This window comes from Lingula anatina, chromosome 3, assembly GCF_051362555.1.
Source record: "Lingula anatina isolate TDL-2025a chromosome 3, LinAna3.0, whole genome shotgun sequence".
NCBI classification, from domain to species: Eukaryota; Metazoa; Brachiopoda; class Lingulata; order Lingulida; family Lingulidae; genus Lingula; species Lingula anatina.
The window spans coordinates 30458429-30485934 of record NC_141769.1 but is presented as its reverse complement, the minus strand read 5'-3'; the positions used below and the strand labels follow the sequence as shown (position 1 = coordinate 30485934).

Sequence of the window (27506 nt, the reverse complement as noted above, 5' to 3'; positions counted from 1 at the left end):
TGACTTGAATAGCTTGACTGGAGTTAAAGCCAGTGCTTTCGTTGTAATGTAAACTGGCCTGAACTTTGTTGCACTCGCTGTACGAGCCGTACCAACGCGTGTTGCCGTCTAACATCCCGCTTCCCATTTTACCCGTGGCATCCAGCACTGCAAAAACATTAAGACTAAAGGAATGACTTAGGACATATGTGCGTTTTTAACTTGGAGCCAAAGGCTATTGATTGTGATCGCCGAATTTATTACTTTAATCGCGATTTCATAGTCCGTGTGTTTAAATACTGGCTGAGAGCATCGAGTTATTAACTGTGCAAGTCTCTTCACCTGCCTGTTCGACACGTTCAATATGTGCCATGTGTCCATATGTGAGAGATTATCATGACAGAATTATTCTTGTATTTTAATAAGCAGTCCGAATGATAGATCAAAAAAATACATAAGTGTGCTTCATTTTGATATTTTTCAAATGATAGCGTTAATTCACAGACAATATTAACTAAGAAAATGGAGAAGGGTAACTCGTTTCTTTGAATCTATGAAAGCTCTCATGTCGAGTTTCTCGTTTATTTTGTCAAATTTAAAATAGTTTGGTGTTGATAAAGGAACCCATATGTTAAACCGATCAGAAACCTGGATGAAAGGCAGCCAGAACCCCACAAAATGTTCCCAGTCAGTGCTCGCAAGCGGCACTGTTTATACCAATAGGCGATAACTTTAATTAATTAATATTAATAAGTTCAAATGATAACGAAGTGTAATTTTCAAAGAGACAATGGCGAGATATCTACTACAGAAAATATTGCTTTGCTTATATATATATATATATATATATATATATATATATATATATATATATATATATATATATATATATATATAAACAAAATTCTACAGCTTTACTATATACACTGTTTTAAATATGACTTACACATTCAATCTTTTACAAACAATACCAAAGATATTTGGCAGCCTTACTGCATTTTTTATCATATCATGAATATTAAAATGGTTTGAATAAAAAAGGAACTAGAGCTGAATATTTATAATTATGATATTATTCCGGTATTTCGTGCACACTATATCATATCAAAGCTAAGCCAATGCGCATGACTTTGATGTGTTGCACGTGAGAACTGACAAAATGACATATGATGCGTTCCTAGTATCTCTCGCAATTGTTCGCACCCTGCGCGTGAACGAGTGGATATCACAGCAGATAAGCCTAGCAGATATATTTTGACAATATGCAAGGTGGTGAACTGCCACCTGTTGCAGATCTGTCGATAACACAGGCGGAGCAAGGGCTAGATATTTCGCATCGAAAGCATTAATTAATGTGTTACTTAAATCCTGAGTGAGTTATCAAATCGAATCCTTTGCACATTTCTTGGCGTATTCCACTCAATGCAATGGCAACAACTGCATTCGTAACATTACCCTTAATAATACCCATAAGTGCATGTAAATTATACTTCTACAAAATTTTTCTGTGTAGAAATGTTTGAAAATGTGTTGATCATGTTATTAGAACATATAGAGTATGTATGACTTAAATCTCTAACTCAATGTGCGGGGTGTCCCGTGAACACTAAATACCTACTTTGTAAAGCCCACTTCTTTTTCTTCTGAATCCCGGTAAGGAAATATTCGACTCTTGTTAAACAGGTTTGTGAGACGTTAAAACCAGGTGATTTCTCGTTCAGGTCTTTAACGAATGCTGCAACTGCATCGTCCAAGCCATACAGTCCAAGAAGTGACCCAAATAACTTTTGTCTGTTTTCGTCATGTTCGCGGCTAAAGGCGTCTTTCGCTGCAAGCATGTCTTCTCTAAAATTATAGAAGTGATTTTCTTTTCCAATTATTTGGCCCGTAGAGGCGTTGAGGATTAGCGCAAATAAGATTACCTGAGAGAGGTACAGCGTCATTTTTAAGTACATGTAAGTGAAGCGCGGTGACCAAACTTTTTCAATTCCGTCACAAGAATTGCGCAAATAATACCCAGCTGCCAAAGATGGTATTGTCATTCGCTGTGAGCGGAAAGGTACAGTTCGTTGTGTTTTATAGCACCAGTGCCACCTAGGATTTTGGTATGGAGGGCACATGACGTCATTTCTTTTCTTGATCACCTGACGTCATTACGCCAAAATACTACATGGCTAGATGAAATACACAGCAAATGAGATGTGACCGGAGATATTTGGATTTACCCCGATGTTTGAGGTTGTCACACACATGCATGCACACACACGCACGTGCACTTGCGCGCACGCAAACGACAAAAGAGAAAAACAACTTTGACAAGGAATATTTCAACTGACGAAAGGTCCCATGTTGATGTGGTTGGTTTAAGGCACCTGAACAGTGCCATCTAGATTATCCAATAGTTAATTATCCATCTTATCTTAGAAATTTTAATTTTCAGGCATAGAGATGGCATGCAGTTCCAAAAGTAACGATTTGATAGTTAATAGATACATTCCATTTACAATTGTGGAGTTTTTCATAATAAAATATCAAATTTATTATATTTTATTTGAAATAAAATAAACTCCTCTTATATTTAAACATAATTTATTGTTATAGTGATTGTTCATTTACACAGGAAGGTGAATGGAAAGAAGCTAGTGCATCACTAATATACAGTATATTGCATGAAATCAAACAAATAACATTGACCATTCTGATAAGGCACAGCGTCATTCGTGTAGAGAAATACAAAGAACATCGAAATACATGTAGAAACCAAAATACTGTGTATTTAAATGAAATGCATTACATTTCTAAAGCAGTTAAGACACACCTTCATATATAGAATGCTTGAACAGTTGATATCTAAAAAAAAAAAAAACTCGTCCAACTATTGCCATGCACTAGCTGTCAATGTCTACGTCATTTTTATCTTTCTGTCTATATATTTAATGATATTGTAACCCTTTTTATCAACCAGATACCGATAATGATTTTTTATTCCTGCATCTAATTATTCAATTATGCATCTATATTTGTGCTAAAATAATAAAAAAATTATACACCCTCGAAAATATAAAATATCGGCGTTCATATATTTTTCTTTGCAGTGTATATAGGCAACTCAAAGCTTAAATCGTCAATTTGACACCTTTCTATTTTGAGGTGAGATAGCAATCGGTATGTTTTTCTCTTTTAATGAAAAATGTTCTTAATCTGTTCTAGGTCATTCTCAAGGACTTCCCAGAAACAGTTTTTGAACTGTTACATCCATTACAGAACAAAATTACAACTGTAAAAATACACCAAATGTTCTAGAACAGATTGAGAACCGGAAGCGAACGTTAAATAAGACAAATTTTCGCAGGGGATGGTTTTGGAGCACTAAATGATGTCGTGTTCAATCGGCGTTGAAACGTTGGTCGTGGGTGCTCAGGTAAAAGGGAAATTTAAGAAACTGATTTTTCAGTTTTTACCCCAAAATCCCAATTGTGACGTCACCCGTTAGATGACGTATGTGTAAATGTTTATTAATTTAGTCAGTGGACACTGAAGATTTACTTATTACCCAAAAGAATGTGTGTAAGGCAGTAAATAAGGGTTTTGAACGAAGGGTTACAATATCCTAGCACCCTAGTGTTTCTTAGGCTTTTGTAAATTTTCAGTAAGATGTAAACGAAAATATTGTTGTTTGTCATAAGGTAAAATGCCTGACAATATCCCTGTTCGTGTTACATGTAATTAGAGATGCCCTCTTTGCAATACAGCCAGTTTATTGTCCGCGCTTCAGAATGGCTTTCTCCAATCCTAACATAGGCGCCTCAAACACCATGGACACCACGAAGGCACAACCGTATGACATCACGAGGTGCCCGAAGAAATAATAAATCTGAAAAAAAAATCATTGAAGCCAAAACAATTTGCGTTAAGCAAAGAATACGTAAAACCTAGTTAAATTTTGCCACGGGCGCCATACGATAAAATCGTACACGATTTGTGTGCAATATTTTGGACATGGAAGTGGCCACAGGCAAATTTTACGCTTCTGTCCCGTGTCCAGTTAAATAACAGATAAATGACAAAATACGAATGGCGGCACCGAAAGACGTTAATTTTTGTTTGTATTACTATCGCGAAAGTACCCTTTTAAGATCTACAGTGGCGCTGGTTACCACTTAGTTTGCCCAACTGAACAGATCGGGCCTACTGCAAATCTATTGGCGTATTTTCTACGATGTTATGACAAATAGGGTATTGATTACATTGCCTTTTATGAAAAAAAAGTGTGTTACATATACTATTGAATATTTGTTTGTTATTAAAGAGACTGTTCAGGTGTAACTATTGTGTGGACTTATAACATCTATGGCGCGTTTGTTTATATTTGTCATTGTAAATGATATAGATTTTATATTACATAAAGTAAGTCACAATTCACTTCGTAAAGCCCACACCTGCCTCTCCTGAATCCCGGTAAGGAAATGTTCGAATCTTGTTAAACAGGTTTGTTAAACAGGTTTGTGAGACGTTAAAACCAAGTGATTTCCCGTTCAGGTCCTCAACGAATGTTGCAACCGCATCGACTAGTCCATCAAGACCAAGAAATGATCGAAATAACTTTTGTCTGTTTCCGTCATGTTCACGACTAATGTCGACTTTCGCTGCATACACAACTTCTCCAGTATCATAGAGGTGATTTTGTTTATCAATTATTTCCCCCGTACAAATGGTGAAGGTTAGTACAACTAAGAGTACCTGCGCAGAACACACTATCATTTCTGAATACTTGTCACTGAAACGTTGTAACAAAAAATATTCGATTCCGCCACAGGGATTGCACAAATACTACCCCTGTTGACTACTTATGTGTATTCTCAGTCGCTGTGAGTAGCAATAGTGACACCAACAGGGTTAGTATGGAAGTCACATGACGTCAGGTCTCTTGATCAGCTGACATGCACACGTCGATTACCTCTTGACTAGATGAATTACACAATATATATATATATATATATATATATATATATATATATATATATATATATATATCAGGCCTAACCAACTACCAGACTCGGCACCTAAGGATTCTGAATTAACCGGTAAATCGGACCACACTACCCGTTTTCATGTTGTGTGTCAGATCGCATATCGGAGTATCATACCCTAGAATAATTTTTTTAGGACGACTGCGGGCTCATCCACGCTCGGCTGAACAACCTTAAACTGTACTCTTACTTTAGACCACAGTGGAAGTAAAGAACAGAAGACTCAGATGTGGTGTAACTCGCGTAACCACACTTCTCGCAAGAATGCGTTAATAACCCGCTAATGGACCCGTGGTCTAAATAAGATAAACCCCTCGTCAGACGAGGGGTCTATCTATTACTTAGAGTACTCCATTTCATTTTCTCTATGGGGGTATATGGGGACTTTACGACATTCGGTTTGAATGTTTTAACCACTTTTGATAGGGCTTTTTTGCATTGTATTAGATTGATGTGGCAGTCTAAGGTTCATCTAGGTGGCTTTCAAATTTATGCCCTCGGTTTTAAAATCATATAGTGATTAAATACGACAGTCGTTTACTATATAATCAAGGTGACAGCCGAGCGTGGGCTTATCCTGTCGGTGTTCTGACTGATACTCCGAAATGCGATCTGACACACACCTTGAAAACGGGTAGTGTGGTCCGATATACCGGTTAATTCTGGATCCTTAGGTGCCGAGTCTGGTAGTTGGTTAGGCCTGTATATGGCAAAGTGTGTGTGTGTGTGTGTGTGTGTGTGTGTGTGTGCGTGTGTGTATGCACGCGCGTTACATGTGTGTGTGTCATCAGTTCAGCTTTTAACACAATTGTGCCAAAAAAACTATATTTGAAACTTTTAAACCAGCTTAAGCTACCTGTTTTTATTTGTGACTGGATTTTAGACTTTCTTTTAGATAGAAGACAATCTGTTAAAGTCGGCTCATTTAGCTCAAAAATAACAGTCTTAAATACCGGTGCACCACAGGGATGCGTCCTTTCACCTTGTCTTTACTCCCTTTTTACTTACGATTGCACTAGTGTAAGCGATGGGACTTTTCTCGTGAAATTTGCGGACGATACTACGCTGGTGGGGCTAGTCACTGATAATGACGAGAGTACATATAGAGAATCTGTTGAGTCGTTGTTAAGCTGGTGCGAGAGTAATGATCTTATCTTGAACGTAGCTAAAACCAAAGAAATGATAGTGGATTTTAAAAGGAATCAGATTGTAAAGGTACCACTCACCATTGGTAATGATGAAGTTAGTAGGGTAGAGGAATTTAAACTACTTGGTATACACCTTATCAGTAAATTGAATTGGAAAGATAACACCGTAAAGAGTGTAAAGAAGGCACGGCAAAGACTGTATTTTTTAAGATCATTGAGAACTTTTACTGATAGTGTGCCTATTTTAGTCAATTTTTATAGGTGTGTAATTGAAAGCATTCTAGCGTACGGAATTATAATATGGTATAGCGGAACAGCTGGGGAGGAAAGGAAGAAATTAGCAAACGTTGTAAAAACTGCAAGCAGGATTATCGGGCAAGATCTCCCCAAGCTGGATGATATTTTTAAGGACAGGATGGAGAAAAGAATTGTCAACACCATGAAAGACGCTTTCCATCCTGCATCCTCTCTTTTTACTTTTTTACCAAGCAACAGTAGACTTTTAACTTTTAAAGGCAGTAAACGCTTTTTAAACAGCTTTTATCCAAGTGCAGTGACGTATTTTAATTTGATCTCAAAGCTAAATTCTTAATTTATTTATTTATTGTATTATTTTATTATTTTACTCTGTATATTGCTCCAATGGAAAATGATTTCCGATTTTTATAATTGGCTAAATAAACTCTTATCTTATCTTATCTTATCTTATCTTATCTGAGAAAAGATCCCACGCTGCGGTGGTTTGTTTAAGGTGCTCGAACAGTATAATCTAGATCATCCAATAGTTTTATTATCCTTAAATTTAATTTTCATAAATTTTTTTCCATTCTTTTCTTTTAAAAAGCGATATTGTAATTTTCAGGTATGGAGATGACATACGACAGCCTTGCCAACTATTGATCATGGTTACATTTTGTTTCCGTTTGTGAAGCAGAGACAGATTTTTTCATAATAAACATCAAAAACCCTTCATTTCTAAATATCAAAACTTGTCTATGTTTATATAAGAACAAGTGCCAAATCGATTGTTCACTTACAAATGCAAGGAGAAAGGACACGCAAAGAAAACGTGAGGCATGGCACACGGAGCCTGGTAACTGTACACGCGCAGAATCATGGTACACAGGACCATGCTACAAATGTCAAATCATGTTGGACAGGATTAAAGTACATACGTAATGCCCTGGTACAGAGGGTCTTGTACTAATCGAGTCATCAGATTGGTGTATTCCACACAATACAGTGGCAAGAACTACATTCGTAACATTGCCCTTATGTTACCCATATACTACTACAAAATTTGTCTGTGTAGAAATATGTTTGAAAATTAGTTGATCTTGATATTAGAGCATATAGTGTATGTTTAGCTTACATTTCTAGTGATACTTACTTTGTAAAGCCAACTTCTGCCTCTTCTGAATCCCGATAAGGAAATGTTCTACTCTTGTTAAACAGGTTTGTGAGACGTTAAAACAATGTGATTTCTCGTTTGGGTTTATAACGAATGTTGCAACTGTTCATGACTAAAGGCGTCTTTCGCTGCACGCATGTTTTCTTCAAAATTATAGAAGTGATTTTCTTTTTTTCAATTTTGTGGCCCGTAGAGGCGTTGAGGATCAGCGCAAATACGATTACCTGCGAAAAATACACCGCCATTTTTCAGTGCTCTTTCATGAAGCACTGTGATATTTTTTTTCAATTTCGTCGAAGAATTGCGGAGGTTTGTTTAAGGTACCTGAACATCTTGATAATCCAATAGCTTTATTATTCATCTAATCTTAATATTGTAATTTCCAGGCACAGAGATAACACACAGTTCTATAAGTAACGGTTTGATAATTAATAGATATAGATACATACCATTTACAGGGTACTATCGTGAAATAAAGAAATATGTTTCCCTAATAATAATATATATATATATATATATATATATATATATATATATATATATATGTATATATATATATATATATATAATTTGAAATAATATAAACTCCTCTTATATTTAAACACAATCAATTGTTGTATTGACTGTTCATTTAACGTGAACGTGAACAATGAACGTGAGTGGAAAGAAGCTAGTGCATCACTAATATATATGTCATGAAATCAAACAAAAATACATTGGCCATTCTGATTACGCACAGCGTCATTTATCTAAAGAAATGCAATGTACCTCGTGTAGAAACCAACAAACTATATATTAAAAATTGTACGGCAACGTCTTTCATTTTTTTATCATTCTGTTTGTGTATTGAAGCAAGCACTCCCAGTGTTTCTTAAGAATTTTGTAAATTTCCAGTTAGATGTAAACAATGTTGCAAAGCATAAGACGAAATGACAGCAGAACCATTTGTTGAGCCAACACGATACGACCCCTCTGCTCTGTATATAGTCTGCTCTGTATATAGTCAGTTTATTGTCCGCCCTACAGAATGGCCTTCTCCAATCCTAACATAGGCGCCTCAAACACCATGGAGACCACGAAGGCGCAACCGTATGACATCACGAGGTGCCCGAAGAAATAATAAGTCTGAAAAAATTGAAGCCAAAACAAATTAACGAACAGATATTTTTGAGATTCACAAAACATCTCTCACAATATAAATATTTGACTTAACAAAACTACAAATACATTATGATTATTTGATTTTTTTAATACAGTAAACGAAAAGGCCAGTATGTCAACATTCATAATTTATCTCCTGCAATTGAGGCAGATCAAGACTTTTAATTGCGTCACTGTGATAATCTTAACAAGAAAGGAGTTTACCATGGTCATGTCAGTTGCAAAAATAGTTTCCTCTTTCATCTGATAGACCGCAGACATGATAATGGGGTGGACAAGGTAGGCACAATAGGTCAGTCGACTTAAAGGTACGAAAGCATTCCAGGACAAAATATCATTGACAATACCTGTAAATGTGAATTAAAATGTTGTTCATCTTCTTAATGCAAAAGGTATGAAATGAATGAACAGAAGATATTCATGAAAATTCCTTTTAAAGAAACAACAAAAAAAAATGTCTTTTATTTTAAGTTAAAATTTTTATACTTGAAACGGCTGTTGAATTATTTTTCATTTTGGTTGTCAGTGAAAAAACTTGCTCTGTTCAGAGAAAATCATACAGCCAATAGTACTCTGAAATTAGTGCCAAGTTACCAGTACATACCCCCATAACCGGTGCAGCAGGCATAGATCACCCAAGCTACGCATGCGCCCCATAGTGTCCTGGACGTGGCATTGTATAGTGCTGCCACCTGGTAATTCCACGGATGACCATTGATGTGACCATACAGACCAAACACTAACCAGGCTAATATCGCTATGGTGACAGCCCAGGCAACCAATGCTACGACCTGAAGTCAATTTACGAAATTGTTATGTAAAGTTCGGTTGAAATCCCAGTTATCTAGCAAAGTATTGTTGGTGTAGTTGGTGCCGAAATAGTTTTGAAAATTATAAAAACGGTTTTGGCTAATTGTGTAAAATGCACTCTAAAACCATATACAGACGTACACCTTAGAAGCCTGGATCATTTAAAAACAGTAAACGATGAGTTATAGTGCTATCTGCATAAGATAATTAAACATAAATGCATGGATATTGATTCACCGGTTTCTCTGTCTCAATGATAATAATTTTGAAAGTTACAATATAACAAGTATGGTATAATATTATTTCCACATGGATATCATCGAACATCAAATAATGTTATTGTAATACAAAGTAAATGATATATCTGCCATCGTGACCTATGTAATCAACTACAGTTACCCAGTTTGCCTTGGGTTTGCACTGAGTGACGTGTAGTACATATCCAGTTGCCATTCCTACAAGGTATGGTCCTATTCTACACCAAGGCTTGATGTACATGATGTGGTAGTAATAGTTGCGGATATCTCCCCTTAAGAGAAGAAAAAGACTTTGTTTCATTGCCACACTGTGAGTACTACCATGAATATTGATATATATTGCAAATTAACGATGTGTTTAATTTCAGAGAGCGTCTACTTTATCAATTTCTGTTTTTATTACTTTCTGTCTTTGTATTTAGGGGAAATGACTTTATCAATTATAGTATCGTCGTAGGTCGGTTTTGGTCATATCTTTGCTTTTTCATACATATTATGCCAATTCCACTACAATCAGTACAATACGATATCATTCTGGTAATTCCTATCACTTAAGGTATCTCAGCGATATATCATGTAAATTAAACTCACGTATTCAATTCCATTCCACCGGGTCCAAACTCATGGTAGGCCGAGACGAAACCAGATGATATCCAACAGCCTAGCAATAACAGAAACATGATGACTGCGCCGGCAATCCTACTCCTAAAACGGATATTTTTTGTTAAGATTAGTAATTGTTTCTTCTATCAGACTTTTATAAATATTTTTAACTCTCACGAAAAAGAACCGGACGTAGCAAAAGAGGCGATAAAAGTACTACCAATAAAAATGGTATATACAACAATATTGGGTTAGACGTTTGAAAGAAACGTAAAACTGTCTGATGAATACACTAACACAGAGAGAAAAAAAAACCTTTGTACTGGAACATTTTTCAAGAACTCTTATGCCTAACGCATTATGCTTATGTGTAATGAGTTAGAGCAGGCCGGAATATGGAATGCACCAAGAAGTACCGGTATTTGTACTTACCAAAACAGAGGCAGTAAGATAAAAGGTGTTATCACAAAGAATTGCATGTCATTGGCCAAATACCACGACCATCCCAAACACTGGAAATAAAGATAACAAAGTATAAATTTACGTCACCAAGAGTAAACAGTGCTCCGGGGAATGGCACAGAGCTTTCACAGTTTCCAGTGTCCAGTAATCCAGAAGATCCACATGTACGAAATACTAATTCCATGGTTAACATACAGTTGTAAAATTACCTACCATCTTGTCAGTGTTCACTACATTGTTGATGTATAGTAAGTTAGTCCACCAGGAATCTCTGCAGTATTTTGCCACACTTTCCCCTGCCCACATAGGTCCATTAGACCAGTATCTGCACGTTGCGGCGTACACCAATATCACTAACATGTACGGCGGGGTCAGCCTATGAATTGGTGTTAATAATGATTAAATTATTTTGTAAATTTACACAAAACGTGAGAGCTATGGACAAATTACTTAAATATTCAATTTTCTAAAATATTCCAATTTATGGAAACATCATAATGCTTAAAATATACTCATGTTGTGAGTAGGATAATGGTGATTTAATACAAACATACAATCGCAAATGTCTAAAATATTCTACAGACCTCCAAAACCTGTGGAAATAATACATTCCCCAGTTTATCCTGAGCATGCGCAGTTTTCCTCTTAATGTTCCCTTCGTCATTTCACGCATGGCTAGATATGTGACAAGTAGGCCACTGAAAGATAATTTGTTTTACATAAATATTTTGTCTTAATTACTAAAAAAAAAACAATTAATTAAAGGATAAATCGATTACGAAACTAGTCAAAGATTTTCATAAATAAGCCTTATGTTTTGCAAATGATATAGTTATTTGACACTTGTGAAATTAATTTTTTGACACAAGTAATTCGCGAACGATGCCAATAAATACTTGTAAAGATCTAACCTCATGACAAAAAATGTATCAACCGCACAAGTCGCTTGGAGCACTACTTGCATGGACTTGCGCTGTACAAGGCCGTACTCATAGTACGCAATATTCTCTAAAATGGATACAATACCTTGAATAATTGCGCACAAACGCTCAGAGACGCACACACAAAGATCCAGTACATTATTCTTTCTAGTATGCAAATGTTTCTATTCCGTTTTTTTCTCTTTCATTATAAACTATTGTGCAATTAATTATTTTCCTATGGAATGCAATGCAATGGTTTACTCCAATTCTGTATGTAAACGTTTTCTAAACAAGTGGTATAAACGTTCCAAACTCACATCTTATAATCAGTATTACAAAAATAAATTTCAAAACTTGGCAGCTACTGTGATATACCTCCAGATTTTTGCTTATATTCCGCAAAACAACAATTTTATCCCAGTTATCAATTCTTAAATGTGTACTTACTAACTTGACCAAACATATCATAGAACGTATGACCCCAAATAACCCAAGTTAGGCTGAGGAACCGGATACCATTGAGACAATTCAGAGCACCAGACGGTTGCTTGGCACTTAGGACCTTGGCTGCATTGGTGTACACAGAGAAGGCTATAATGACTTTGTGAATTATGCCTGAAATAGCCAAATACGCCTTGACCACAAGAACATGTTATGTTATCAACAGAACAATATAATCACACAGCCCAACAATACTTAAGTTTGATAAAAAGTACCTAAAAAGATGAAAACCGAAGGTAAGCTCTGTAACATGCTTCCAATACCGAGCACAATGTATATAAGAACGGAACTTTAACATGTATATAAAGTCTGCGTAGGACAAACACATGGAGCTAAGAATCAATTCCTAAAAGTGCATATTTTAATAAAGACAAAACGCAACGATTTGTGGAGGCAACTTTATGAACAAGTGTACGGATTTCCATGGCAGTGATAAAAAGTGTAATCTGCAAACAAAAATTATAACATTATTCTCATCTTTTAAATCAATCGTTTATATCCATTTCATGTCGATTACCTTTTTCTCTTGGTGGGGCAGGTAGATAACAAGACGGAGATATAGCGGAGTAGCCATCTCCTTGAACTGTAGAAACCCTTTCCCCTGTGTCGTCACATGGGATAACCTGCTGTGCTGTCCCTGACGTCAGCAACCTTTGATCGATGACGTCATACATAGTGGCCATTAAGACCAAGAGCAAAAGTGTCCCAGTTATACACCTGTTTTAAAATACAATAAGGAATAATTTAAATAGTTCCTTGTTTAGCCGGGCAAGTTTCTATTTGTATCTGCGAAGGATTTTTTTTAATTCGGCTTCTTCACTTAAGATATTTTTCAAGTTAACTGTTGGCAGTTTTACGTTTTGTAGACGTTTTTTCAACATCTTACCTAATTGAAAGTATTTCAAAGCACGAAAACCTTGAGGTAGTTTCAAAATAACCCGACAGTTATATTTGCTGTCAATACATTTGCGCTGTTGTGATTTCCTTGTAGACATTCTGAAATACGTACAATGCTGCAATAGCACCGGAAGTCCAAGGTAGCTCTTTTGGTTTGCAGGAAACGGGCACCATCTTTAGATTTAACACTGAAAGTGTGATACGAATTTTTACATTATGTTAACATGATTTTAAAATCTGATGTTAATGGAGCAAAGGATGGCCAAGTTTTTTGCTTCCAAGTTTTTGGAAGAGTACCTGAAAAGAGGCGTATAACAAGTTTGTTGCCCTTCTGTATCTTTGTCACCAATTGACTGAAAGGAGTGTGCATGGCACAATAGTAATCTAATGGATTTAATTCAATAAACCGTGCCTTGTAATGGTTTAAAAGTGGAGCAGAGTGCAAAGACAACGTGTGTAACACTCACTGTTATCAACTATGGTTCTGATATCTTCCCCACTACAGCCACTTGGGACACAGATCCCCAGAGTTAGTGACACGGAATGGCCAACCTGCAGTGTAGATTAATACACGTTTGTAAGCACTTAAGTGTGATGAAGACCAATATAGAGGTAACACTCATCTCACTCACTACTATCTGTATTTTTCACAATTTACTCACAATTTTATACGTACACAATTGTTTGAAGATACATTTGTATGCAAGTGAGTACGAATGCACACAAATAAAGCATACAACTCTCTCTCACAGATCAATTACAAAACTAACACACACACACACACACACACACACAGAGAGAGAGAGAGAGAGAGAGAGAGCTCTGAGACAACACAATGAATTTTTATAATACTCACAAGACTTTGAGGCACAGAAAACTTTGCAGTACAGTACTGTCCCTCGAAGGAATCCTTAACTTCAAAACTCTGACTAGAATTAAAGCCAGCGCTATCGTTGTAATGTAAACTGGCCTGAACTTTGTTGCACTCGCTGTACGAGCCGTACCAACGCGTATTGCCGTCTAACATCCCGCTTCCCATTTTACCCGTGGCATCCAGCACTACAAAAACATTTGGAATGAAGGGCTTATTAATTATGCTAAAATAATGATTCCAGGTATATCAACGGTTTACATGATAAGTATTTTTCAAGGGGACAATAACCAAATCGGTATACAAGTATATATGTTATCACTTTGTATATTATCAATTTGTTTTAAAATACAAATTTTACTATACACACTTGCACAGAAAGACCGTCACAACTAATAAATCTAAACATTTTGTTGCAAATATCAATTTTCTTTAGTGCATAATTGCAGATAAAAATGTTTCATCGTTGAACATGCAAAAAAAAAAAAAAAAAAAAAAAAAAAAAAAAAAAAAGAAAAAAAGAAAGAAAAAAAAAACGCGGTAATACTCCACACTTCCTGTGGATTTTCAATATGTTCCTAGCTCTCTTGCATAGAGATTCTATTCTCATTTCAGCTGGATAATTCTTCATGGGACTGCAATCAATTCCAATTTTCAAACTAGCGAACTAGTATTCATATAAATAGGGGGGGTGTACGATAAGAATCCTCTACGCTCGGTTCTACTGTTGGGCTCCTTTGGGTTTATGTTAGGCTGGGCTTTTGACAGGTTGCAGGTTCAAAAGCATAATGTTGTTTTGTTCATAAAATCTCTCACCAAGCGGATTTGCGGCAACTTTGCTTTTGAGTACTTTAAATAACGGTTGGTACGCCAAGCCGTCTAGAAATGTCGCATTTGTTGAGGCGCGCGCTCACACACACACACACACACACACATGCACTGTGTGGGTACAGTGATTCTCCAGTTCCACTTGAAGTACGCCGATTTTTAGTGGAGATAAGATGCTGAAAATTTATACCATTTGTGCGTGAACTTGTTCATTGCTGAAGTGTCCAGATTTATATCGGAGATAAAAGTTGGGGATTTATAGCGAATGGAGGAGCACTGATTCTTTGCCAGTTAGCAGAGATATTTATGACATAACATTTTTAGAGAAGATAAGATGCTGAAAATTTATACCGTTTGTGCATGCACTTTGTCATTACTGAAGTGTCCAGATTTATATCGGAGATAAAAGTTGGGGATTTATAGCGAATGGAGGAGCACTGATTATTCGCCAGTTAGCAGAGATATTAATGACACAACAAAAAGACAGACCAAAGGGGTCAGGACAGTAAAATGAAAGGTGGGAGGAGCAGCATGCCTTGTTAACATAGTATATGGCTAGAAGGAGTAACACTTCCTCCCAAACCAAATATAGAGGTGCAAATAAGGTAACATGAACGCTCTTAAAAAATATTTATTACACTGATTGCAAACTGTTTGATTATTTTAGGGTCCCACATGAAGAATTTTGTATCAAAGTTTTAATCTTCTGGAACCATGAATGATAAAAATAATTCACTGTCTTACCCCAAAAAGGAAAATACGATACTGTCACCAATGCAAAATGTCAAGCTGTGGAAAAGTTTTGCTCAAAAAAAATTTTGAAAATTCAATCATCACTGGTTTTGTTCTTTGGTTTATTTCCTACAAGTACAGCGTTGTTAAATCATTATTTTTATGTAGAGCAGTTAATTGTTTTTGATAATTTGTTTAGTTTCCTTGTCTTGAATAACAAAAATGGGGGAATACTACTGATAGTAAAATAAGCATTGAGTCAACTATTTTCCATTCTTGTTCTAAATATTGTATCATAAATGTGAAACTATGATTACAAATTTGAATTATTACAATTTTTTTTGACATTGAAAATGCTCCTCTATATTTGGTTTGGGTGTCATGCCGACCTTACTATGCTTAGCATGCTTAGCACACCCAAATGCAACTTTCGTCAAGCAATAATTCCATGCTATGACACACGGTGCAACTTTCAGAATAAAATAGATTTTCCACAAGAAGTAAATTGATATACCTGTTGTAGCCTATGCTCTGTCGCAAAGAGCACGTAAAGCCTAGATAACATTTGCCACGGGCGCCGTACGATAAAATCGTACACGATTTGCGTGCGTTACTTAGGACATAGAAGTGGCCACAGGCAAATTTCACGCTTCTGTCCCGTGATCAATTAAATAACCGATAAATGACAAAATACGAATGATGGCTCCCAAAGATGTAAATTTTGCTTTGCACATGTTTTATTATATATGCCAAAGTGTTTTTAAGTTCTACAGTGGAGCAAATTGCCAATTTGCCCAACTGAACAGATTGGGGCATGCAAATCTGTTGGCGTATTTTCTACGATGTTATGACAAATAAAGTATTGATTACCTTGTCTTTTATATCAAATAAAAGTGTGTGCTACGTATATTTGCATATTTGTCTGTGTATAGATGGCAATACGTTGGTTTTATATGGATTAAATTTATTGTTATATAAGAGTAACTCTTCAGAGGTAAGTATTGTGTGAACTTATTATATCTATAGTGCGTTTATTTACATTTGGCATTTTTATTTGGCAAACCTGCATATACAGTATGATGTACATTGTAAATGAAATCAATTTTCCACTCAATAAAGTTACTCACTTCGTAGAGCCCACTTCTGCCTCTTCTGAATCCCGGTAAGGAAATGTTCGACCCTTGTTAAACAGGTTTGTGAGACGTTAAAACCAAGTGATTTCTCGTTCAGGTCCTCAACGAATGTTGCAACCGCATCGTCCAGTCCATCAAGACCAAGAAATGATCGAAATAACTTTTGTCTGTTTCCGTCATGTTCACGACTAAGGTCGACTTTCGCTTCATACACAACTTCCCCAATATTATAGAAGTGATTTTGTTTATCAATTATTTCGCCCGTACAAATGGTGAGGGTAAGTACCACTAAGAGTACTGGCGAAAAACACTCTGTCATTTCTGAATACTCGTCACCGAAACGTTGTAACCAAAAATATTCAATCCCACCAAAGGACTTTAACAAATACTACCCCTGCCGACTACCAATGTGGCATTCTCATTCGCCGGAGTACCGCCCACACGTGACACCCAAAGGGTTGGTATAGAGGTCACATGACGTCCAGTCTCTTGATCAGCTGACATGAACACGTCGGTTACCTCTTGGCTAGATGAATTACACAGTAGTGTGTGTGTGTGTGTGTGTCATCTGCTTTATTATCCTAAGATATCATTTTATGAAATTATTAATTCTTATCCATTTTTGTCTTATATATATATTTTTTTTTTCGGGTATGGAGATGACATATAATAGTCTTAGCAACTGTTGATCATGGTTACATTTTATTTCAATTCATGAAGTAGAGACATTTTTTCTCTTATATCTATCAAAAATCCTTTATTTATAAATATAAAAACTTGTCTATGTTTATATAAGAACAAGTGCCAAATCGATTGTTCACTTACAAATGCAAGGAGAAAGGACACGCAAAGAAAATGGTTAAATACAAGTGATATATCGATTGTTCACTTACAAATGAGCGTGGGTGGAAAGAAGTTAGTCGAACTGCCATATGTTAAAAAATTGACTCGCCCATTTACGCACAGCGTCATTCATCAAATAGTATAAATAAGTATAAATCGCAATTAAAAATTGTATGTTCAAATAAAATGCATTATTCGTCTCAAATATTAAACATTTTTACACTGACATCAATTAACTGAAGTCCTTTTAAAAAAACATACATACTCCGTTTATATTGGCACCATAAGAATTTAAATAACAATCAAAAGTCTGCATTCAAATATAAATAAAAAGTCTCCAAATATGGATAAGCGTGCATACTGTAAGAACAGTCCCATTTCCGAGGTAATGCATCATGACCATTACTTAAATTGCATTGTCGACCCGGGGCATGTTATATGATACACAACTACTTCAAGAAAGTTGCCCATTTGATTTTGTTATTATTACATTACGTAACTGTGAAAAACTACCCCTCTTTAGCCGATTCAGTTGTTGCAAGTGATTAAGCAGAAACTTTATAAGAAATCTAAAAGCTGCACTTGGGAATGTAGGATCCCATTGGATTTAAGTTTGGTTAAAAGTAAGAATGGATAGAAGATCAGCTTTGCCTTATACGGATTTGTTCCTCTGCTCCATGTATTTCCAGCAGTCTATGCTGACTTTTCCCGCCGTAATATAGCTTTTTCAAGCCCCATCATTGGAGCTTCAAAGACCATGGATACGATGAAAGCACCGGCAAACGACGCCACCATGTTTCCAAAGTAAATATATGTCTGTAAATATAAATATTTCATAAGCATTTACAATAGAAAAAGCCATTGCATTAAAAGACATAACAAGAGATATGAATGTGAAAAATCGGGGTTAAATCAATTTCGACACAAATGTATAATGGGCCCTCGCTACGAGAAAAATAATCTAAAACTCACCATTGTCACATCTGTGGCATGTATGAGCGTCTCTCTCCCCACATATACCACATACATAATGATTGGATGGATGAGATAGGCACAGTATGTCAGACGACTCAGAGGTACAAACGCCTTCCAGGACATTAAGGTGTTCACGAACCCTACAAGGTAAATATCACAGAATAATTTAAACACATTTCCCATGTGTAAAAATTTAGAAAGGTATCTGTATGAATGTACTATCAACTTCGCTTAAACGTTAGCACTGCGAAATGGGCATATGGCAACGTATAAGCCTCATAACGAACACGTAGTATCCTTATAATGTATTTATGTAACTGATAAAATAACTATATATATATATATATATCACATAGAGGACAAAATGTAAATGCTTACCTCCATATCCAGTACAGCAGGCGTATATAACCCAACCAACACACGCACCCCAAGCGGTTCTTGAGACTGCGTTGTAAAATGCGCCAACATCGTTACTGAGCGGGTGACCTTGGTAAACGTCATAAAGGCCGTATACCAGTGCGAGGGCAGTTGCCGTAGCTACCATCCAGCCAATTAATGCAGTTAACTGAAAATGATTCAAAATAATTAAGATAATTTCATAATGATATTAATCATTGTTTCAGGAGCAGGTAAGAAGAATCAGAGTTTTTAATATTACATTTCCCTATGGCAGTGCAAAGAAACACCAGTAATTCTCTTTTTTTCAAAAACAGAATGTTCTACCATGTTCAGTTCGTTAGATATATACGTTCCCATATACTGAAAATACATTAAATAAAGAAATGTTACCTACCCTGTTAAGTTTGGGTTTGCATTCAGTAACGTACAATATATAACCAACCAGCATCCCTATTAAATAAGGTCCTATTCGTATCCATGGTTTAACATATAACATGTCAAAACTTCTGCAAACAAAAAGTTAATAATAATAAAAATATTTTATGGAGTATATTGATTTAGAATTAAGAATTACTTGTTCATTTATTATAATAATTATAAAAGGTAGTACCACACGGACCTATTATGGCCAAAAACAAATTGTATTGAAACAAGTAAAAGATAACGAATAATCAATTAAGCTGACTCACCCTGCCTGGTTGGGAGATCCTGGTGCGAGTTGATTGACGTTGGACACTATACCAGTTGTTATCCATGATCCGAGCAGAGTTGCAAGCAAAACACCCACGCCAATTATCTCGTTCCTAATACAAAAGTCATTAAAGAAGTTGAACTTTATAATCTCCATTACCAAGAACCCGTTTTTCAAAATGGTTTATGAATATATAAACCATATATAAACCATATATATATGAATGGTTTATAATTAACGTAAAGTTTGGGACTTAATTATGCCAAAAGTTATATGCGATAGGCACTATTGCAAATATACATATTAATTAAATGTCTTTCTTTAGAAAAATATCATCTTGAATTTCGAGGGTTATCTAAATCACTTTCTACTGACTTACCAAAACAGAGGAAACAGAATTAGAGGACTGATAACAAAGAACTGCATGTCATTGGCTAGATACCAGGACCAACCCATGCACTGAAAGTATAGAAAACCACTTAAGCTTACATATTCCTACATCATATCACAGGTAAATGTTAGTGAAACATTCATCATTACGAAATCATCCCCAATTGACTTTACTTAACGCTGTTACGTAACGCTTAAATAACGGAACATGGTTGAGGAATTAATTACTTCTTACCATTTTCTTTGATTTTACAACATTGTTTATGTAGAGTAAATTTGTCCACCAAGATTCGCCACAGTAAGGGTCGAAACCATCAACGGTACTGACCCACATAGGGCCGTTTGTCCAGTAGTATATAGTGGGAACATACACCAAAAGCACCAACATATAGGGCGGGGTTAGTCTGGAAAGACAAAGAAAATGAAAGTCATGGCACATGGGGTCTAGTCACTGTACACACGCAGAAAGGGTTCACAGGGTCATGGTACTTATTTAAATTAATGGCACACAGAACCATGGTATAAATGTGAAATCATGGTACACAGGACCATGGTACAAATGTGAAATCATGGTACACAAGACAATGGTACAAATGTGAAATCATGGTACACAGGACCATGGTACAAATGTGAAATCAAGGTACACAGGATCAAAGTACAAACATCACATCATGGTACACAGGGTAATGGTACACCATACGTAGGGTCTTGGTATATAGGATCATGGTACATACGTAGGGTCCTGGTACACAGGATCATGGTACATACGTAGAGTCCTGGCACAGATCGGATCTTGTCCCGGATGAAACCATCGGAGGAATTTTTATTTTGCTTTTAAATTTCATCATACATATAACCTTATTATAATTTTGGAATATCTTTTAATCTATTGGACCTACCTCCAGAATCTGTGGAAATAATATAGTCCCCAGTTGATCCTAAATCTACCACTCCCCTTCTTCATCTCTCTCATGGTAAGATATGTGACAAGAAGACCGCTGAAAGAGACGGTTTTTTAGTACAAAGAAGTAAATGAGTGCATAGAGGATAAAAAGTGGGCAAGACCATCCATTCCAATTTGTTTCTTCCCATACACGTATAAAATAAAAAGAGAATCTGTGATCAATGAAATCTTAATATAACTACCTACTTGGTATATACATTGCATATGTGTTACATCCTAAAATGTACCACACCCTTTTAAGAGTCATTTATACCTTAGAAGTGGACTTCCATCATTATGCTAATAGGTGACTTTTTATTTTTCGTAAGACAAATTATATCTGGTATGGGCAAAAACGCGCAATTTTTTTCTACCGTATACAAAGATTAAGATTCTCGTGATTGGGAAAATATTTCAGCCAAATTGGTTGTCTTAGATCTGTCTAAGCAATTGTGTTATATCATAAAGCCTTTACCTGTTTAAGAGTTCAATATGCATCTGAGACGTATAAAACCATATAAGAATTAACTTGTTGAGGTTCCGCGTACTAACACACTTGAGTGTAGCTTTCATGTGCCGCACAATTGTAATAGTATTGCTTACCTCAGAACAAAGAAAGAATCCACGGAAAAGGGACCGCTAATTAAGACTTGCATCGTCCACCGTTTCATTAAATCCTGAGTTACAGAGGATATATTATCTGAAAGACAAAAACAGGAGACCTTTATTGACAATACTATTAATTGTACAAACTCTTTGCAACCCCACAAACGAAATTTGGTCAAAATTGTTGGTAAATATTAATTTTTGCTGACTCGTTATGTCATTATGTTAGGATGATGAGTATTATTGAATATTTAACATATATTTTCCATCCCTAAAGCAGGGCCATAACATTTAATGTAGGCCACAATTTGTTACATTGTTAAAATTGTTAAAATGATTAGGAACTGGGGTTGTATCACAAAAGCGGCCTTGTTTGGCCAAATCTCGAACAAACAATAGTCTTGGTTGCCTTTTTTGTTGTGAATGAGACTACAGTGTATGAAAGTTTGTGGTACACTGGGATGGAGGAGACAGAAAATATTACGCCCTCAGAGTGTACAACTACATGCCATATTTAAGGATCATTGCGATTATCATCAAATTTACGATGCATCCTGCAACATGCTTAATATTTTTAGATAAGGAATATAGTTAACACATTAACTAACTTACCAGTCACGGTTGCTGCAAAATAGTATGTGTGTCCCCAAATAACCCAGGAGAGACTCAGAAACCGTATTCCGTTGACACAAGTGAGAGCCCCACTGGCTTGCTTGGTGTTCAGAACTTTGGCACCGTTTGTGTATACAGAAAAAGCTACAAGGATCTTATGCATAATGCCTGAAAATAAGGGTAATCAAAAGTGAATGAGCAAGTGGATGACAGGAAAACACACTGAAGTGAGTGAGTAAGTGAAAAAAATTGAGTGAGGGAACACGAATGAGTGAGTGTGTGTGTGAGAGAATGAAAGACTAATTAATAAGAAAATAAAATGATTCAAATTTTGAAAAATTTCTACATCATACTCCACACTTACCATTTGCGCCATTATTTTCGGAATTCGAATAACCCACATTTTTCTGAGAATGTATTAGTGGTGTGTGTTCATCAACACTTATGGAGGCAGCGCCATTACTGATGACTTTTGTCTCACTGGCATATGGAATCAATGGTTTGTGATTAAAACCCATGTTCTGGTGTACGATGTCATATATGGTTCCAATAAGTACACATAGCACAACTAACCCTGCGATGCATCTGTAAGAAAAGCATTTTAGTTTAGAAGAAATGAAATTGTCTTGACTGAGAATGAGAATATTGTGGTGTTGATTTCTCTTCATTCAGACAATCATTTCAAGAGACCACCGTCGAGATTCCAGTTAACACACGCACACACACACACACACGTACATACACACACGTAGAACGCTGAAGAGAGAACTTACATAACTGCAATTGCACCGCTGTTCAACGGTCGGTCTTGTTTGTTGCAGGCAAAAGCAGCCTTATCCAAAAGTGGAGATTTTATTCGTAGGATAGATATAACTGAAATGATAATAACAATCATAACAATAATAATAATATGCCCATTCAATCATTGTTCCTGATCAGAAAAAGTCCGCAGACAAGGAGGGATGGGGATTTAGTTTTACGATCTAAAGAATTGCCAGAAAAGGTCAATCATATATACTTTAATTCAAAATTAGCATCAAAACGTGGATGTGGATTGTATCATACCTTAAAAATGGAAGCAGACATAATATAATAAATTCTAGTGAAATAACTTCCCCAGCTCAAAGCTAGTAGACACTTCAGTTTTTCGAATCCCTCCCTAACTAAATCCGTGACTACGACGCATGGAATATGTCATTTAATCCTTTCTCGTCGTGAGCCGCGTTCACATAGGTTCCACACAAAACTGTTTTAATTCTAGTTTTAGCAAGTGCAATATTAATTGCAACTCCCTCTCTGGGCAACAAAAAAAAAAAAAAAAAAAAAAAAAAAAAAAAAAAAAAAAAAAAGCTCTGGTGGGATAACTTGATGGGGTGAGATTAAAACCAAATCACCCACCTCCTGCAGCTTCAAGTAGAGCGTTTATTATTGAAACCGTTCTGAATACATAACTTTTCATTGCGAGTTATAATCAGGCGGAGAAGTGCTTCTGTGAGGAAGGAACAGACCGAAATAACAATGGCACTATAAAGATCAATTAATTCCGAGTTATGCAGAAAAACCTCCACTTTTTACATACTGAGAGATCATAACACTATAAACCCAATGTTTTCATCACTACATTGTTTATTTATTAAATACATGTATGTTAATGGATCAGGAGAAAGAATAGTGTAGGTTACTTACATGCGTTCAATAAGTGCCTCAAGTCTTGGTTACTGCATCCTGCTGGAACACATAAACCAATGCTAAGAGTCGCAGGTGGTAGGCCGGGCTAAAATATGAACATTTAGCATTAAACCAAAGCAGAAATGTGCTCATTTAATTCAACAGCCGTGGCCAAATTATTAAGATCTTAGAATATAAATGGGTTTAGATTGAGGTCTATTAGGGATCCATTATTTTTACTTATCATAACTTAATTGCCACTTCGAACCCAGATTTACCCGTACATTCTTTGATGGGTTCTCGCATGTTCGTTATTGACGGAAGAATACGCATGCTGTTTAAGAAACGGAAGAACAATGTATAATAAATAGTATAAATCTGATCGTCCTCCAAATGCCAAAAGTCAGGAAATTCGTTCTAATACCACCCTTCGTCTCCGAGATCCCTGGAAACTCACTTCTAAATCACCAACATGTTTTTGTCCTTCCCAGTGAGGGGAGACAGCAAAGACATGCTGATAGTGTAAGGGTGAATTGTCAGTGACCTCTGACAATCTTTGTCCCGTACATGCATATCACAGTATCTACCCAACACCCAGAACGTTTAATAACTTCACCATAACGTTCTTTGGTTATATAAACGTTACGGTAACGTTAAAGTAACGTTCCGTCTTTGATGGTTATCTCCTGTTCCCCACCTGTTGTATCCCTACGTAGCCCGTACAGTACTGTCCACCAAACTGGTCATCCGCTGTCCAGGTGGTGTTGTCAGGGTTGGTCACATTGTACTGGACATAGGCGTCCACGGCCAGACACTCGCTGTAGGAACCCAGCCATCTGAAATTCCCGTCCAGCACACCGCTTGGTAGTTTGGCCGAGGCATCAAACACTAAAAATGAGAATTAAATAATGTACATTTAATTACATCTGGCATTTTTTAAAAAAATTCTTTACACGGCCCCAACAGCCATTGAAACATAAAAAATGTATTGAAAACGGGAATAAATTTGGGAGCGGTTTGATTTTAATTTACAAACCATTTTTTTTTTTTTTTTTTTTTTTGTCAAGATAAGCCATATTTGTCAATATTTGCATTCCACGCGAATCATGGAAAGGTGTTCATTTTTATTTTCCGGCTCGATTAATAAGTTTGTTCGACAACATATAAATAAACGTAATACATGTAATAATAAAACCACAAAACAACATGATAATTACGAAAAGGGTGACATAACCTTACTATTCAGAATCTTTCTTAATTTTTGGTGATGCATTTTCAGTAAATCAAATCAAAGTGTTATGAATTTTTGCTGTAAACGTTGGCTTGGACATGGTCTAAAAGCAAAGCCTGTTTTGACAAAGCTTTACTTATCCAGGCCGTGATCGCATACGGTTTCATTTTCATGATTTTTTTTTTTTTTTTTTTTTTTTTTTTTTTTTTGTTATCAAGGTGAAAATAAATCGATCTGGCTTTTTATTTAAACTCTCAAGCCGCAAATATAGATAAACTAGATGCTGACAATGGGTAGCCAGCGCACATACCCGCACCCACATAGTTAAGAGAACATCAACCCCAGAAGCACCAATCCCTGAATATCTCTGACACTGCTTATATATACATACAATATAAGGAGGAAATTACTAACGAACGAACAGACGAAGAGACGGGATAACATGATCCCCGACTTTGTAAGAAAAGTGCGGGAATAATAAATAGGGGTATAAATAAATAAATAAATAAATAAATAAATAAATAAATAAACGCAAAAGACTTGTAAATCACAATAATATATCATTTGACTTTGTCTTCCAATACTACTTATCATGTCCTAGTCACACTGTGGAAGTAAAGACTCAGTGGCACATGATGACGGATATAACCGTATACCCTATCTCCAGCCTACAGAGTTATAGAATCGGTTAATATTTATCGAATATCTTAGGATTTCACAATCACACTCAGTGACACATCACTGCAAACATAACATAGGACCATGCGACAACGCTAGTTAATATTTATCTAATTTTTCTACATACAGCACGTTGTACATTTGGGAGCCAGCGAGAAGATGAATATTCGACAGATTTCAATGTGCACTATCCCAGTATTATACCATTTCTTCTTTTCACATGATAAAGTTTGTCAAAGTTATATCTGTAAATCCGGGTGCACATATTTTAAATCAGACTACACATATTAACGTACACTCGCACGCCCACGCACACACATTTATCGATACCCTGTGAGAACGTCGCTCAAGAGACAAATGGCATTACTAAATAAAAGACCGAAACTAAATTTAAAATAATTACCTGCTGGCGCGTTTATGTCCACTTGTACCTACATTTTAACACCCATAACGATGGATCCTACAGTATATTTAGCACTTAAACCGTAGACACGAAACTTTGTAACACTTGACAGTCTGGGGCAAGTACGGAGTTAATTTGTTATATGCCAGTCCTCATTTAACCTATCACGTGCTCAGCAATCAATCAATCAATCATTGGATGGGTGACGCGAAAAACAAAAATAATAGGACCCGTGCCGATTAGAGCTGACTTCATTCCACCTGACGTGTACTTAAGATCCTTATCTACATGATATATGATATGGACTAACATCACTTAATTACGTGATAAGACAAAGAGCGCCCGTCTCTAGGCGACATTCTATTAGATTTACAACAAATGTACTACATTACGGTTTCGGTTGGCCTAATATTGCACCATAACCATAACATAGCTCTTAATTCTGTTGTTAAACGTAGGCTTTTCAAACAGAGAAGTATCCTAAGTTTATATGTGTGACGAATCTCTGCACTAACAGTTGATTAAAATAGGCCTACCACAGCCTTAAGTGTACTCTGATTGAATAAAAGCAAAATGCCAGGTGCGCCGTCCAGCGTCTCTTATTATTTCCCCCTTCTTTCGGTCATTAACGCTTTGTACTCACTTCTTATGGCCCAGTATTGCCTATTCATCAGTCCCTCGAGATATTGCACAGTTCTATTGAAGCAAGTCTCGGAGACGTTGACGTCCAGGGCCCCAGCCTTTAGCTGTCTAACGCCTTCTAATAAAGACGTCACCGTAGTATGATCCACGGATTTTCCATTGTAAAGAAGAGAGTTCACTAGAATCTGCTGCTGAGATTCTTCTTGAGGTTCTTGATACTGAGATCTGAGGCGGTTGATTTTACTGAAAACATGACCAACGTTATAAGGAATGTCGTTCGTCTCAACCCACTGAGCCTTGGCTATCGTGACGGTCATTAAGACCAAAACAACACACTGAAGGACGGCACACTTATATCTCGACATCACGTCTTTAGGTAACATAAATATGAACATCTATATCAACTAGGCGTCGGTAAATGACTAGGTCGCAAAGCTACCTTAACGTTTAAGTACATCTTATGCTGCGAGATATTATTTGTATATGTTGACGTCATAGATTATTCGAACCACGTGATAGATGGGAAGAAGCAAACACTAGGGGTCAAAGTTCAAGACAGTCACGTAAGCGTCCACTTATAGACTCTTTGGTCTGTTGATTGACATGACAGGCGTTCTAGGAGAAGGGGCGTTATGACAAACAACCTGACACTGATACAAGTGTTTGTACATGTACGTGT

The 27506-nt window shown here is 36.3% G+C and overlaps 2 protein-coding genes across 2 annotated transcripts; both read right to left on the bottom strand.

Moving 5' to 3' along the window:
* Window positions 1-8291: 8291 nt before the first annotated feature.
* LOC106175247 (O-acyltransferase like protein-like) lies at window positions 8292-17518 on the bottom strand. The gene is made up of 15 exons (XM_013557156.2): window positions 16741-17518; window positions 14039-14241; window positions 13650-13734; window positions 13295-13370; window positions 12803-13002; window positions 12232-12399; window positions 11773-11869; window positions 11446-11559; window positions 11075-11237; window positions 10832-10911; window positions 10388-10501; window positions 9939-10068; window positions 9334-9520; window positions 8934-9076; window positions 8292-8693 (listed from the first exon to the last, which is right to left on the bottom strand). Exons 1-15 carry the CDS (start codon window positions 17063-17065, stop codon window positions 8589-8591), a joined length of 2190 nt encoding a protein of 729 aa, XP_013412610.2. The 5' UTR covers window positions 17066-17518; the 3' UTR covers window positions 8292-8588.
* Window positions 17519-17745: 227 nt separating this feature from the next.
* Window positions 17746-27473, bottom strand: LOC106175265 (nose resistant to fluoxetine protein 6). The gene is made up of 15 exons (XM_013557176.2): window positions 26829-27473; window positions 24571-24761; window positions 23892-23979; window positions 22979-23078; window positions 22570-22790; window positions 22206-22373; window positions 21591-21687; window positions 20944-21042; window positions 20280-20448; window positions 20034-20113; window positions 19653-19766; window positions 19358-19469; window positions 18943-19129; window positions 18562-18704; window positions 17746-18405 (listed from the first exon to the last, which is right to left on the bottom strand). Exons 1-15 carry the CDS (start codon window positions 27220-27222, stop codon window positions 18283-18285), a joined length of 2286 nt encoding a protein of 761 aa, XP_013412630.2. The 5' UTR covers window positions 27223-27473; the 3' UTR covers window positions 17746-18282.
* Between the last annotated feature and the right edge of the window lie 33 nt (window positions 27474-27506).